Source organism: Camelus bactrianus, chromosome 31, assembly GCF_048773025.1.
Source record: "Camelus bactrianus isolate YW-2024 breed Bactrian camel chromosome 31, ASM4877302v1, whole genome shotgun sequence".
Lineage (NCBI taxonomy): Eukaryota > Metazoa > Chordata > Mammalia > Artiodactyla > Camelidae > Camelus > Camelus bactrianus.
Window position 1 is genome coordinate 25682506 of NC_133569.1, and position 15642 is coordinate 25698147.

At 51.3% G+C, this 15642-nt stretch overlaps 1 protein-coding gene across 1 annotated transcript in view; it reads left to right on the plus strand.

Annotated features, from left to right (window-relative positions):
• Positions 1-7124, plus strand: part of SHC3 (SHC adaptor protein 3) — a 134456-nt gene extending 127332 nt beyond the window's left edge. Inside the window, exon 12 of the mRNA XM_074355512.1 lies at positions 6679-7124. Within this exon, the coding sequence (XP_074211613.1) occupies positions 6679-6807 (129 nt within the window). The 3' untranslated portion in view covers positions 6808-7124. The remainder of the gene's footprint in view (positions 1-6678) is intronic.
• The last annotated feature ends 8518 nt before the right edge of the window (positions 7125-15642 follow it).

Consider the following 15642-nt stretch of genomic DNA (forward strand, 5'->3'; position numbering starts at 1 on the left):
CTCCTTTGTGCTGTTATTGGCAAGAATGTTATACAGATATTACATTTCTGTCTGAGGCCCAACACTACATTATATTCATATTATTTTATACAATTACTTTAAAACAAGTTAATCTTCAAGTTTCTAATTGCCTTTCTTCTTGAGACAAGAGACCTAAGTTTTCCTCACCATGTTATTTCTATCATCTAGCTCATTCCATCTATTTCTGGAACACACATAAAGACAGTCTGATTTCCTGTTCTAACGTGGGCTTAACAGATTTCTAAAGCAAACCCATCGTTCTAAGGACACATTTTCAGCGGCGTCCTGGGCGAGTTTCAGCCTGTTGTGCATACTGTGTCTTCCTCCTTTGTGGTTTTCACGCACTTTTCTTTGGGGTGCTTCCTCCAAGCTGGCGCACGGGCGTGAACCTTCTCATCCCGACGCGTCTGAAAATATTTTTAAGTTGCTTGGCTTCACTTTAGGGTTGGTTGCAGCGCGGCTGCTCTGATTCTTGGTCTTTTGTGGGTTCCTTTTTCTTTCCCTCCTGAACATTTTTAGTGTGTTCTTTTTTCTTTATCTTCTTCAGTGACATAGTTATGAATCTAAGTGTGTGCCTTTTCTCATTCATTTTTCCCAGGGATGTGATGAACCGACTCACTCTGAAAATTTTAATTTTTCTTACGTCAGACCAATTTCCCCGTATTTTTTCTTTGATAAGTTCTTGCCTTCTGTATGGCTTCCTTTTGGAACACCCGGTTGAGGGGACTCTTGGCCTGACCCTCTTTCTCATCTTATCTGCAAGTTTCCAGTTCTTTGAAAATTTGCTCTATGTTCTAAAAGCGTTCCTTGATGACCTTCCAAACTTTATATATATGAAATTTTATAAATTGTGTATTAAATTTCTAAAGGAAAATTTGTTGTCTTCTGATTTTTTTTTTTTTGTGCATCTTGTTCTTTTTAATGGTTAAAAGAAAAGTATACTTTTACTTTTGATGTTATTAACATGAGTTGTTTTAAATAGTTTGTCTATTTTTCAAATTATTTTCTGGGGTCAAGTGTTTGTTGCTCACCATGATTTTTCTTTTCACGGCATTTTTAAGATATAAAAGATATAAAAGAAGAAGAGACTGGATCGATTTCCTGGGGTGAGTCTCCTGTGCTGTGATACATTTAGGTCTCTTTCCCTGGAGTCTTTCCCAGCATTGCTGCTACGGGCTGATTGAGACTGTGAGTGTGTGTGGTGGGTGGGGCAGGGGGTGGGGACAGGATGGAGGCGATTAGGAGGAGGGAGCTGTTTGCTGACAGATTAGAGGACAGTAGGTTGAGAAGAGGAGAAGGGGGCTTGGACTCTAAGGCTGGGTGCCTCCCAGGGGCACTTTACTCGGAATCACCATTACCTTCTTATAGCTTTAAGTTTCCCCAGGCATTTTATTTAATTTCTTTGGAAAAACATTCTCTGGCTTCTTCCCTGAAGGTAAAATGCTAGTTTGGCTGTAAGGAGACAAAGGGAAAGGAGGGAGTGGTGGAGATGCTGGCTCAGTTCCTCCTCGGAGCAGTCTTCCGGGCAGCCTAACTGCTCAACCTCCCACCATGGCGCATCTCTGCCCTCAACTGCAGGATCCGCCCTCCTCGCTCCATTCTAGGCCACCCTCCTCCTCGCTCTTATTTCAACAGGCTTCCATCTTCTCCACTGGCCCACAGTGTGCTGATGTTACAGCCTCCTCTGGCAGTCCACCGGTTTCTCTTTCGCTTTCGAAGTGTATTCCTCTACTGTCTTTTCCCTGGGGTTGATGAAGATGGCACAGGACAATGCCTATACTCAGCCTTACATTTTAAACTAGAATTTCTTTACTCATGGTTTTCCTCTTAAAAACTAGAATCATTTAATGATATAAAACATCAGCTGTTCCTCCATCTCTATTTTCTATCAAAGACGTAAAATTAAAGAAATTAAAACACACAAGTACATTTTAGTCTCTTCCTCGCTCAGTATTTGATATCGAACCTTCCTTATCAGTGCTGTCTTGCCCTGGGGGAGCTTGGAGCTAATCTGTTCACAGTGTTTCTGTGCTTCCCTGTCCTGGCTCTGAAGAAACCCTGATTGAGGATCATTTCCTGTGAATTCCCCTCTTGGTCACCATGGTCAGCCTCCCACCTTTTTTCTTTTCTATTGTCAGAAGCCGAATTTACTGACTCTTGGGCAAACTTAGAGATGATTCAGGCTTCTTGGTGCCTTGGAACTGTGAAAGGAAGGGAAGCTAGACCCAGAAGGACCCGGGGCCAGGGAGCCCAAAAGTGTCCCCTTCACCCTGGATATGGCTGGTGGTGAGGATGGGGTGGGCATGCACGGGGTAGAAGGGGTAGATTGAAATCTGTCCAGGACCCCAGCTGAGCAGGGATCCAAGGTCAGGCTCACAATTTGGATGGAAAATGAGAGCTCATGTGGGGCAAGGTGTTGATTGGAAGTGTAAGCAACTGGTGTGCAAGATTCCAAGTGTAACTCTTGGCACTGAGGTCCCGTGGGCTGATGTGGACCTGGCACTGTGGCCACTGGGTTTAGGAAGGACCTGGATGGCATCTTAATTTCAAATTGGAAAGAGGCCAGTCTGCCAGTCTGATTCTTTTGCACTTAGCTTTCCAGTTTTCCCAACAGCATTTATTGAAGAGGTGGTTTTTCCCATTGTATAGTCTTGATGTGGCCCATTTTATTATTATTTTTTTATTGAAGTACAGTCAGTTTACAATGTTGTGTCAATTTCTGGTGTGCAGCACAATGCTTCAGTCACACATGAATATACATGTATTCATTTTCATGTTCTTTTTCACCGTGAGCCCACTTTAAAATCTGGTCGTTTGCTTTCCTATTGTTGGTTTCCAGAGTTCTCGGTATATTCTGGATAATAGTCCTTTATTAGAGACGTCTATGCCAAATGTTTCCTTCCCACTTGTGACATGTCTTCCCCATTCTCTTGACAGTGTCATTGGCAGAGCAGACATGTTTAGTTTTAACGAAGTCCAGCTTTTCATTGCCTCCTTTCATGGATTGTGTCTTTGATGTCATACATTAAAAAGGCACCCTCCAACCCCTAGCCATCTCGGTTTTCGTCTGTGCTACCTTGCAATATTTTTAGACTTTTGCATTTTACCTTTAGGTTCATCGTCCATTTTAAGTCAGTTTTTGTGAAGCGTGTAACGCTTGTGTCTAGGTTTATTGTTTTGTGTGTGGATGTCCAGTTGTCCCGGCATGACTTGTTGAAAAGACGATCTTTCCTCCGTTGTGCGGCCTTTGTGTCCTTGTTCTAGATCAGTTGTCTGTATTTGCGTGGGTCTATTTCAGGGCTCTCTGTTCTGCTCCGTTGATCTACTTGTCTCTTCTTTCACCAACGCCACTCTGCCTTGATTGCTGCAGCTCTACAGTAAATCTTGAAGTTGAGAATTATTAGTCCTCCAACTTTATTCTTCTTCGATATTGTGTTGGCTATATTTGATCTTTTGCCTTTCCATATAAACTTTAGAATAAGTTTATCAATATAAACTTGATGGGATTTTGATTGAGATTGCACTGAATCTATAGATCAAGTTGGGAAGAACTGACATCTTGACATTATTGAATCTCCCTATACGTCAATACAGAATATCTCTTCATTTACTTAGTTTTAAAAAATTTCCTTCATTATAATTTTGTAGTTTTCCTCATGTAATTGTGCATATATTTTGTGAGATTTATATCTAAGTATTTCACTTTTGGAGTGCTAATATAAGTGCTATCATGTCTTTAACAAACTTAGCTTATTCATTGCTTATATATAGAAAAGCAATTGACTTTTGTGTATTAACCTCATTAACCTCTTATCTTGCAACCTTGCTACAATCATTAAGTTCCAAGAGGTTTTTTTTTTTTTTTTTTTGGTTGCTCTTACTGTTTTTTGTTTTTTTTACTTTGGATTTTCTTCATAGACAATCATATCATCTGTGAGCAAAGACAGTTTCATGCCTTCATTCCCAATCAGCGTACATTTTATTTCCTTTTCCTGGCTTATTGCATTAGCTAGGTCTTCCACTGTGATGTGGAAAAGGAGTAGCAAGGTGGGACCTCCTTGCCTTGCTGCTGGTCTCAGTGGGAAAGCTTCAGGTAACTTATGATATTCCTTTATTAGCCTTTTAATGCTCGTAAGATCTATCGTGATGGCCCTTTGTTTCATTTCTGGTATTAGTAATTTATGTCTCCTTCCTTTTTTTCTTATTTAGCTTGGTTAGAAGCTTATTGATTTCATTTATCTCTTCAAAGAACTAGCTCTGGGAATCATTGGTTTTCTGTGTTGATTTCCTATTTCAGTTTCATTGATTTCTGCTCTCATTTTTATTATTTTATTTTTAAATTATCCTTTTACTTTCTCTGAACTTGCTTTTCCTTTTCTGGATCCCTAAGGTGGAAGCTTAGATTGTTGATTTCAGCTCTTTCTTCTTAATATATGTATATTTTAGTCTATTCTCCTGTGGCCTGACTCAAACAAAGCCTTCCAGCCTCATTTTAATATGAGTTTTGCTATGCAGAGCCTCACATAGCTGTCTGGGGTTAACATTCCATGTAGCAGAATCCCTGAATCCCTGTCCAAGGTCTGTCTGGGCTGCTGGGCTTTTGAAATCAAAAGCCGTTGTCATTTCCAGCACACAGCAGGTGAGTCCACACAGGTAGCTCTGTGAGGTTCTCTGGGCAGGAGCCAGACCAGAATTTCAGCCAGTATTTACAGGAGTGAAGTAAACTATTTCTTTACATGACTTCCCCTTCTGTGCGCCTTTGCTCACATGTGTGTGTTTATACTGGCCGGCATACATGCTGCTGAAACACTGACCAGTGGTCTTCAGCTTGGGTAGCATGTTGGAATCGCAGAGGGGACATAGGACACACTAGTGCCGGGCCCCACCCCAGCTCCTGATGGAGCCGGCCTGGGCACGGGGTTACTGAAGGCTCCTCGGTGACTGCAGGGTGAGCCCAGGCTTACAGCGCCGTCCGAGGCACCTCCCGGTCGTAATCCTTCTCCACCCTCCCCTAGTGCCCCAGAACGTAAATGAGTGTCCATCATTAAGAAGTGGGACTGAGGGGTCACTGTAAAGGCAACACCCCAACAATACTAAGCTCAAGGCGCCCTCAGCTTCCGAGGAGGGGGCTGTCGTGTTACCCAGGGGGTCCTTCTGGGTGGGGAACTCTAAGGAGCTCCAGGAGGATTAAACAACCTCAAATGAAAGTTGCCAGAAAATTTTGCAAAAAGGTTTTTTCTGAATGTGCCCATCAGGTTACATCCTTACTGGGGCTCAATGCCCAAGAGTCAGGGGACCTCATGGCCCAGGAAGCCCCTCTTTGGCTCTGGTGCTTACAGAAACGGGTGGGGAGGGGGTCCTGCAGCAGAGTTGGATCCCAGGAGAGGAAAACGTCCTGACTTTTTAAAGCTCTAGCTGCTGCCTTTGGCCTCCACTGGCCGAGCCCACATCCGATGTCCTGGGCAGGGGCCTCTGACATGCATCCCTGGAGCACAGAGTTAGGCAGAGGGTGAGACCTGGCCTGAAGGTTCAGAGATGGGCATCCTGTTGGTGGGCTGATGGAGAGGGAGGGACAAGAGTAACCACATTAGGGGAGGGGGGTGAGATTAAGAACCTGAGGAAAGACGAGCATTGGGACAAGTAAGGTGGGTTATAGACATGCCCTCAGGTCCCTGAGGGAGGGGCGGGGGAGAGCTGGTGCCCCAAGGGAGGGGTGGGCTCTCAGGGATAAGGCTGGAGAGAGAGTGCGGTGCCCAGGCGCCCCAGACCCAATGTGAGGGCCTTCTATGGCCTGGAGGGTGAGTGCATGTTGCCAGGGGCCTGCTCCCTGTCCACCTCTGCTCCCTCTCAAAGGGGCAGGACCCCGGGGCTCTGTCCGGAGCACACCGGGAGACTGCCCCTGGCCAGACCTCACACCGCCTCCTCCACGTGTGGGCTGTGCCATGAATGTACTGGCTCGGGGTGGGGGGGGGAGGGGTGCTGGCGGCCCCCCGGGAGCAGGGCACAGCCCAGCGAGCACAGGGAAGCGGCAGCGCTCCTCCCGCGCCCCCAGCCCATGTCAGGCCTTCGTCTGGTCAGGAGAGGTCCATGGACAGGCACCGTACCAGCCTCTAGACCTGGTGGCCAGGGACGCGCAGCGCCGCCCCTGCATCCCAGCCAGGGTCGCCCTCCAGGGGGAGCCTGGAGCCTTCCTCACAGCTGTGGGCTCCCTCCTGGTAGGAGTGCAGGATGCGGGGGGCCGGCCTGGAAAGCGTGGTGAGGAAGGGAGGCGGCCTGACGGTGCTGACGTGGAGACTGAGCCGGGTTCCTGGGTGGACGAAGCACGTCCTGGGCCGGAGACCACTGCGCAAAGGCCGCTGGGTGGTACAGTGGTTTCTGGGATGCATCCGATGAGGGTAGGAGGGGCGCAGGAGAGAGGAGGCTGGCGGGAGGCAGGGAGCTCACCACGGCCCCTGGTGCTGAAGACGGGGGCGGTCATGGCTCAGTCCCAGAAGGGTGGACAGACAACGGAGTGGCCAGTGACAGTGACCTGGGACTGGGCAGATACCATCTCTGAAAGGCTGGGGAGCCCCGGGTCCCTAAGGAGGCTGCCCGTCCACTTCTGTTCTCTTTCCTCTGCCCCTGGGTCATGCTAACCTCCCCCTGCACCCTTCGCAGATCCGGACAAAGGACAGGATCTTTGACAGCATCAGCCACCTCATCACCCACCACCTGGAGAACAGCCTGCCCATCGTCTCCGCCGGGAGCGAGCTCTGCCTCCAGCAGCCGGTGGGAAGGAACCCGTGACCCACCAGCTGCCCTGCCCGACACTGCGCCTGGGGTCAAGCGGACTCAGTTCTTCTCGGTAGATGGGTAATCGGGCCACAGGAGCTCGAGCAGCTGCCCACTGGCTCTGAGCTTCCTCCAAACGCCCCAGGAGGAAAGCCTCCCTAAAATGCAAGTTTCATAAACTTGTTCCGAATTCTCATGTGCATATGAAGGTGTACATACCTATACAGCCTGTACAAATTGTCCCTCTATATTTATATTTTTTAAGACCCAGAAAGATGTAAGACTAATGTTCTGTGCTGTCTGTTTTTAACGAAAAAAAAAGTTTGACTGTAGTTGTCCGGGCAAAAATGTTAGTCAACTGATCCATTCCACAGGGAAAGTCCACTGGGCAGGTGTTACCCACTAAGCACAACACAGAAGCGGCGGGAGGGTCGGTGATAAGCGCTTGGAATTATCGTAGCATAAGGCGCCTAGCTCTGCATGGAAAGGGCTGTGAAGTGCTGGTTCTGGCGGCTGTCCCTCCTCCTTGGCGACACCTCCCAGGCTGTGTGCATCACACCAGCGTGCAAGGCGTTTCCGGGACCAGGGTGTTCGTGCCGCTGCACTGAAGAGCAGGCGTTCGTCACTCCGGCTGTATCGGGCAGCGCTGAGCACAGGGATGCTGTCTCCCATGACCCTGGCTGGTGGTCCAGGGGTTCTTGGGGATTCACCTTACTGCCACATGTGGCATAAAATAAGCCTCACTGATCAAGATCTTGGCTGGTAAAGGCTTCCTTCGTTTTTACCTGTATGATGACAAAACCAGGCTGTGTGGAGGGGCAGCTGGGGGCTTGTACTTCCTTGTAGCTAACAGGCTGCTTCAGGACCTGCTAGTGAAACTGCCCCCCGGCCCCGCTTACATTCAGTAGAGGACAAAGCACGTGCAGGAGCTGTGCCGGGAAGACAGGTACAGACACGCGCTTAGAGTCAGGCCTGGGAACGTTCCAGCAGCCGTGGCTGATTCAGCTTGGCCGGAAGCGAGGGGCCAGACGCAGGAGTTTTGGGGATCAGTTCGAGGTCCCGCTTCTGGAGAGGTTAGTGGGTGGAGTGACTGTTTGTCGCTACAACAGGTTTCCCAGCTGCTCCACGGAGAGGGTGCGCGCCTGTCCTGGCTCCTCCCTTCCAGATAAAATACTCAGATTTCCTACTGTTTCATTTGGTGTGAGGACGTTGACGTTTATAACTTAAAAAAAAAAAACAGTCTGGCTTGAGATCACCATGTGCTTTAACAGATGTCTTTTAAAAGAGAGGACGATTCATTCATTCGTTGGCACCTTCCCGCTGGTGCTACAACGTTGGCGCTTGTCCCGTGAAATCCCACTGCGTGCGGCTCCCCTTCCTCCCGCAGCACGGAGACACTGCCCGCACACTTAGCGCTGGGCAGCAGTACATTCGATGCTTCTAGGATGAGGAGTTAAGGGTAGATTTTTAAAACTCTGATGAGCAAAAAAAAAAAACTTCCTCCAAGTTAGAATGCTGGGCCTGTGAACCCTGCGTCCACTTTCAGGGTGTGTGTGGCCGGGACGGAGGACAGGGAAGAGCTGTTGAGTGAGGATGGGTCGGGGCAGGGCCAGGGCCTCGTCTTGGCCTTCCGTGGAGTTCCTCCCCCTTGAGGGTCCCAGGAATCCAGTCGGCTGTGGCTTCAGTCTTCTAGGATGTTCTCCAGTGACCAGGCAGGTCTGACACTTACATAGCCCACGCTGCCCCTTCCTGGCGTGCTCCTGGGGTCAGGTGCACACAGATATTCTGCTCCAAGTTATCCAGAAGCGGTGGGGACTGAACAGGGACGCAGGGCAGCAACTGGGTCGGGCTCCTGCCCTGCGGTGACACAGACTTTGGGACATGAGAGCTGCCCGGCACGCTGTCTCTCGGAGGCCTGCAGCCCTGCAGCCCTGCAGATGTACATAAGCGTCTGACCTCCCCGGGGATGCATGATCCTTCTCTGTGTGCAGCTGTACACACATACACAAGTGGATGAAAGGACTTCGTTCAACAGTCTTGTACGCCCCACTGCGTGAGGCCAAGATGCTCACGTAAAGGGCAAAGCAGGAAACAAGAGTTAAGAACCAAGAGCCTTTCAACGTTTGATCTGCTTTTTTCTCTTGGGGCCGTAAGAAACGGTCATCTGCAATTTCACTAGCTCTCTGCTCTGAAGTCGGTGTTGATCTCAGTGCTGATAAGCGATATATGTTTTGTTTTGTTTTGTTTTGTTTTTTTTGCATGAGAATCAATTTAGAAAATTAAAAGTATTGGGGGATCGGATTTTGTTTCAATATTAATTCAAAATACATATTTTTAAACTCAGATTACAAGATTGCGTCCCCTGGAACAGTGCCAGTGGGACAACCTGGCCCTCCTTTGTGGCCTTCGGAGCAGATGTGAGATGCAGCAGGTGGCAGAAATTTCTGAGTCCTGGTTTCCTGCCATTCGTAAAGCATGTGACTGCTCACTGGGGCCGTCGCATCCCCTCCTTCAGGCGCCCTGTGCCGGGCAGCACGCGGCCTCGCCCTCAGGTGGGGAGACTGAGGTGCAGATGCTGCCCCCGCCCAGCTCAGAGCTGCCCGGTCGCGGGCAGGGCCGCCCAGGGCTGGTCACTGTGCGCCCGGCCGGCCACCCGGCCCCGCGGAGTGCGCTGGGACCTGCGGCCCCTCTCGAGGCCCCCCTGCCGCTTGCCCCAGGCCCCTGTGTCTGCTGGGAGAGCAAGGCGGGCCCAGAGGTCCTGTAATGGCCCTTTCGGCCAAGTGGCCATGGAGGTCTGCCTGCCAACGCCCCCCCCCCCACCCGCACCATCCTCTGTGAATGAGCTGTGCTCTCCCGTGACAGCCTCCTCTGCTCAGAGCCCGCGGGGCTTCCCGCGGGGCTGCGGGTCCCTGGTTTCAGTCCGCTTTGCGGCCTGACCACCGAGGGGACCCGAGCAGCTCCCAGTGGAAGCAGGTGGACAGTCAGAGAGACGGATTCAGGTAACTCCCCAGCTAAGCCCCAGGCTCAAGCAAGCTGCCGCCCCCGGGCCTCTTCTATCTGAGAGGCCAGGGGACCGGAGCCCGCCTGGCCTTGCTGTTATTTGCGCAGTGATTCTGCTTCATGTGTCTCACGTGTGGGGGGTCGATGGACGAAGGCCCAGCTGGGGGTCTCCTGATGGAGGGGGGCCGCCGAACAGGCCCCGAGAGCGCAGAAAGTGACCAGCCGTGTGCGGGCGGAACGACACGGTGGTAGGCGAGACAGGCCTGGGGGAGTGGATGGAACAGCACTTGCGCGGCCCCCAAAGGGCCCCGACTCCTGGCTGAGTCCAGCCTGCCGTCCTGCAGACGGCCGCTCCCTGCAATGGCCCTCTCCGTGCAGGTCGATGTGATGCCGGGGTGACTCCTTTGCATACGTAACACTTTAAAACTAGCGTCCTGGTCCTTATTCTCTGAGTCAGTCACCTCGCGGAGGCCAGTCACGCGTTTCTTTGGGTCCTTGCTCCCCGGGCAGCAGCCTCCGCTCTGGCACGCGCAGAACCACGTGGCCTCGAGCTGCGTGCTGGGCTCCTCTGAGCCCTGGCTCGCCGCCCGCATGGCAGGGCTGTGCGGTCCCTGTCGTGAGAGGGTGTGGGGCTGGTGACCATGTGCAAGCCTGCAGGACAGCTGTCTCCCGGGATGCTTCACTCTCCAAAGTGTACATCTGTGCTCTCTTACTGGCTAAGCACATATCCCAAAATGCCTTTCTGGGGATGGAGGCAGCCTGGCTGGAACTGGGTAGGAGAGTCTGGAAAGACTGCAGGACACAGACAAATCCTGGCCGTGGGTTTCAGAATAATATTCTCTGGTTCTGTACTGAGACTTTCCGTTGGTTCTGGGAAAGACAAATGGAGAAACTCCTTTACTGGCACATGTTGTAAACCCAGAACTGCCCCTGCTCCCCAGAGGACACTGCAAGGGGGCGTCTGGGCAGCGTACAGCTGAAGGGACCCGTTTTTCAGTGAGGAAATTAGAGCTGATTGACTTGCCAGAGGGTGATGACAGTCAGCGGCTGAATCAGGACAGAGCGCAGGACTTATCAGGGTCCTTTAGGGCTTGGATAGAAAGCTCAGCCCCCGATGGAAAACGATACGTGGTGCTTCCCTCCTTGGGTTGCATTTATGCTCCATCTTTTTTCCCAAAATGCATAAAGGCGTGAGTGGTTCACACGAACAAGGAAGTGTTTCTATCCCTTTGTTGAGTTTGGGGTTCCGCAGAAGCAGATCCTGAGAGAGGCTGTGAGTGGACGCAGGTTCTCAGGGTGATGACCCCGGGGTGAGGAAGGGAGGGAAGCTGATAAGGAAGGCGTGACACGCAAGGCAGCAGGCGTGGGTAACTGACTGCACTGGGGGCTGCGGGAGGCAGGGCTGGACACGCTTCGGAGCTAGCCTGCTGGGCGGGGAGCGAGCTGGACACTTCCTCACCCAGGGCAGCACTGGTAGAGGGCTCTTTCCGGCCAGTGTCCTCGCGGGTCCTGTGAACAGCAAGCCCTGAGTCCTTGGGCAGAGAGACAGGCCTTCATGAGCAGACCTGGGGTGAAAGGCAGGCATCAGAGCCATCGGGGTTGTCCCCAGAGCTCCTGACTCAGTGGGTCTGCATGGGGCTGGAGAACCTGCATTTCTAACAGAGGGTGGTGGCCGTAGGTGGTCTGGACTTTGAGAGCCACCGCCAGGTGAACAGCTAGTCCTTACCTGTCTCTCACTGGTGATTTTCCCCTCTGATTTATAGTTACGTTTTCATGTCACAGATGCCAGGGTCCATGCTGCGAGCTTAAAAGTGGAGGATTACTAAGCATTTATAACTCCACGCACTCATTGCTGGCAGATAAAAGTGCCATCTGCCGGCCACGGTTTATTTATAAGGGGTTTATACACATTTATAAGTTTGCAAGCAACAAATGCAGTTTTAAAACTGGCACGTTTTCTAGCAGCCAGAAAAATTGCAACTTTATACCAGGCCTTGTGAGTATCAATTGCATACGTGTATGTATGTTACACACACTCACACACACACACACACCCCTGCTGATCATGACGAATGTGCTTCTCCGTACGTGTGTACGCACACACGCACGCCGACGCCCACACTGATCACAACGGCTGTGCGTTTCTGTGTGTGTGTGTGTGCCCGTGCAGGCTGGCTGGGCGACTTGCAGCTCCGGATTCCTCCCTGGGTTTTGGTACTTTAACAATGACAACCAGGAAGTTGTACAAATGGTGAGTTTGGGGACTGATACATCCTGGCGTCCACAGGCACAGGGAGGAGGGCCCTGGATGCGGCAGGAACAGGATAAGGGGGTCACCGGGGGCCACTGTGGGAAGTGACAAAGGGACATAAGGGAAGAGAAGACAGTAGTGGAAGACAGGAAAGGAGAGGACGGGACGGCAGGGCAAGCAAGTTGAGACCTACGTCCCGTGTTCACCCAGCAGTGTGCAAAGACAGGCCGGGGCAGGTGTCGCGGGAGGCCGCCCGCCAGGCACGCCTGGGGACCACGCCTTGTCTTCCCGCTGCAGCCCCGGACGCGGCACTGCTGGGCGCTTTTCTAACCCGCCTTCTCTTGGCCTCATTCCATGTGCGTTCACATGAGGCGGGCGCTGTGTGGTTCCCGGGGAGCGTGCAAGGGCTCCGCTGGCCTGGGGTCAGAGGCCCTCCCGCGTTCACGGGTGCCAGGACAACGGCTCTCGTGGGCCCAGACACACAGGGCTCCCTCCCCAGGGCTGCAAGGGCCGTTCTCAGTGCAGAAAGCGCCAGAAACCAAGTCTCATTCAAGTCAGTTTCTACTTTGTGGTTTGAAATGCTCTGGGTGGAAAAGCACGTACACGGTGACACGCGCTGCGGCCCCGGGTGTTTGAGGGAATTAACTCACACTCGTCTGGGACATTGTTACCGCAACCGAAGTTTCTAACCACTGACTCAAGCGACAGTTAAGGCAGAAATCAATGAACAAATCCATCTTTGAACACTGGGTTAACTTTTTAAAGTAACAACCGTGTGTTGGTTGCAAGTGGAAATGTTCTTTGTTCATCTGACTTTTGAGCATCACTTGTTCCAGAATAAATATTGTAAAATCAAGTACATGAATGTTTCTTTGTATCCAGAATTAAATAAGCATTAAAATCTGATGTTTAAGTCCATGATTAGGAGAGAACGCTGTGTAAATTTAACGTGCAATGATGAGGCATTTATTACTTTAAAAAAAGCATTTGGATGGCAAATTATACACACTGATAAATATTTGAAAAATTTGTGTTTTATTTTCCATTAACTTGTGTGAAACAGAAAAGAATTACTGCAAAGGTCTCTGTCTGGGTTTACTGGCGATTTACCACATTCTACGTTGGTATTGGGACATTATGGGCATGGGGACATCGCTGAGGAGTGGAGGTACAAAACCCAGTTTCGAGTTTTCTCATCTCTGTTCTACAAAAAATAATAAAGCCTCCGTTATTTGGCCAACATCTGGGAGGTCTGACGACACAGTGGGTGAAGGGAACTGGCTAGGTAAATGGCGCGGCGTCCAGCTGCGAGCCCCGGTGCCACGCCGGGCACACGCGGCCCTGCCGGGGCAGCCGGGTGCAGAGGCCACGTGGCATCGCTGTGGTCATCACTGGGCCCAGGAGCAGGGCGGTCACGCCCTCCTAGGCAATGCTGCGCTCCTCCCGGTTACCACTGCTCATCAGAAAACGTGCCTTCATCTTCAGAACAGTGGTGTGTGCATTTCTGATTATGTAGCAAACCCTCTGATATTCGACTAAAACCCTTTGGGTGCTGAGGTTTTGCACTCGTAGACACAATTTAAAAGCATGGGCTCGGTGACTGAATTAGCAGTTTTCTATCAAGTACACCTTGCTCCGTGTCTGGGGAAGGCTCTTTACCGGTGCAGGGGAACCACGGGTCGAGGGTGGAGAGAAACAGCCGTCCTCTGAGTGGTCCGATGGCGCGTGACTGTCAGTGTGCGTCCGTGGGCAATAAGGAGCACCGTGGAAAAGCTCTCGTGTGGGTGGTGGCTCTTGTACTGCCTCGCACAGGAGCGGAGGGGCGTTCCAAACCCTCCCTAGAAAGCAGACTTCCTCAATTATCCCCAGGAGGCGTCTTAGAAGACAATCCCTGCAGAGCCCCGCCGGGGCCACCGCAAGTGTGGAATGAACACGGCCGCTTGGCAAGGCCGTTTCTGACGGGGTTTTTGCTACCTCTGCCCACTCTGACTTGGGCAGGATCAAAGGAGGCAGGAGGCTGCGGCCCCTGGTTGTGCTGGGCAGAGTTCGTGAATGTCCCCACCAGCTAGTTACGCCAAACCCCGGCCTCTTTCTCGGCAGAACGTACGGTGGAGAGGCGAACACTCGCCATCTGTAAAGGAGAAAGCTGGAGGAGGGTCAGCTCTGACCTGGCCTCTCCCGTTGCTTCAGTTCCAGCAGGCGGCGCAGGGCCAGCCGCCCATCTCTTTTGTCTGACCTTTGGCTTAGCACCTTCTCCTGTTGAAAGGGTCAGGCTCTTGACCTCCTTCTCCACTGACCTGCCCAGACGGGTGGCACGGCACCCAGTACACCGAAGTGCCCCAAACACCAGCGCTGCCAGCGGGCAGTGTGGAGAGAATGTTACCCGACTTCTAAAAGTGGTTTAATTCCTGGAGGAACACGGGCCCCAGGTGAGAAGTCACGCTGCCACTTCGCACATCACCAAGGGCGGCCCCGGGGTACACAGCCCCCTACAGGGACTGCCCGCAATGAGCCTGTACAAAGGCTTTTGGCTTTATTTCCTTAACAAACACACACGGGACACGGTAAAGGTTACTGACTGAACGAGGCCTAACGCCCAAGTTCTCTGCGGCTTTGACCCTCAACTTCTAAGTGCTCTCCGGCCAGCGAGCTGGGAACGTACACAGTGGTACTAAACTTGATTATCTTCTCACATGTATCAAATAAACGCAGTCACTTTTCGGCGAGTATTTTTCTTTCAGGTTGACTGAAAGTTTTGCGCTGTCTCAAAACAAGTTGGGGCCGTGGTGCCCGGGCTTATCGACATTAGTGCCAGAGACCTGGGGCCCGCCAAGCGCCTCGGAACCGACTTAAACAGCTCCTAAGTCACTCCACCACCTTAGTCAAAACGCAGCGCCCAGTACTTCGGCTCTCTGAGACGTTCTTCTCTTTCTTACCCCCGTATCTCAACGCTTAACTTTTCTGGACGTGTCCTGGGGTTTCTCATGCTGTCGGACAAAAGAGTAAGTTCCTTTTCAGTGATGTAAAGAAGTCCTCAAAAAATGCCACCGATGAACGTCCCCTTGCAAACAGGATTTCTCCTACTGGTAACAAAAATTAACAAAGATGTCGGCTGGTACATGGTCACTCAGGACCCACGGGGATGTTCCTTAATAAAGAGGAGCTTGCATCAGATCACAGAGACAAGTCACCTTCTCGCTGAAAAGCCGTTCGTGTATTGAGACTGCCCCCGTAGTCTCTGCTCAGGCAAAATCCTCGCTGAACCTAAAAACGGCAGGGGGTTCTGATGCGAGGTTTACCCAGGTAAGACTCCTCTGGAAAATTTTTCTTTTTTATTGTTTGTTGTCTTTACAAAGAACTCAGCATGTGAACGACATGCTCACGACAGCTCTGCAGATCTGTGTATTATTTTTCATCCATTTGTGCTGCGCCCTTGGGGATGGCTGTACAAAGACACCTGCTAAGGGACCCCTTCATAAGGTAAACAGAGTGATGCAGGGCACACCTGTGCAGAAAAGGAAGTTACAGTATCACCACCCTGCTCTGAAGAGCGTGCAGACCGCCAGGGCACAACTAAACGGCTCTAAGAGTCACGGTCG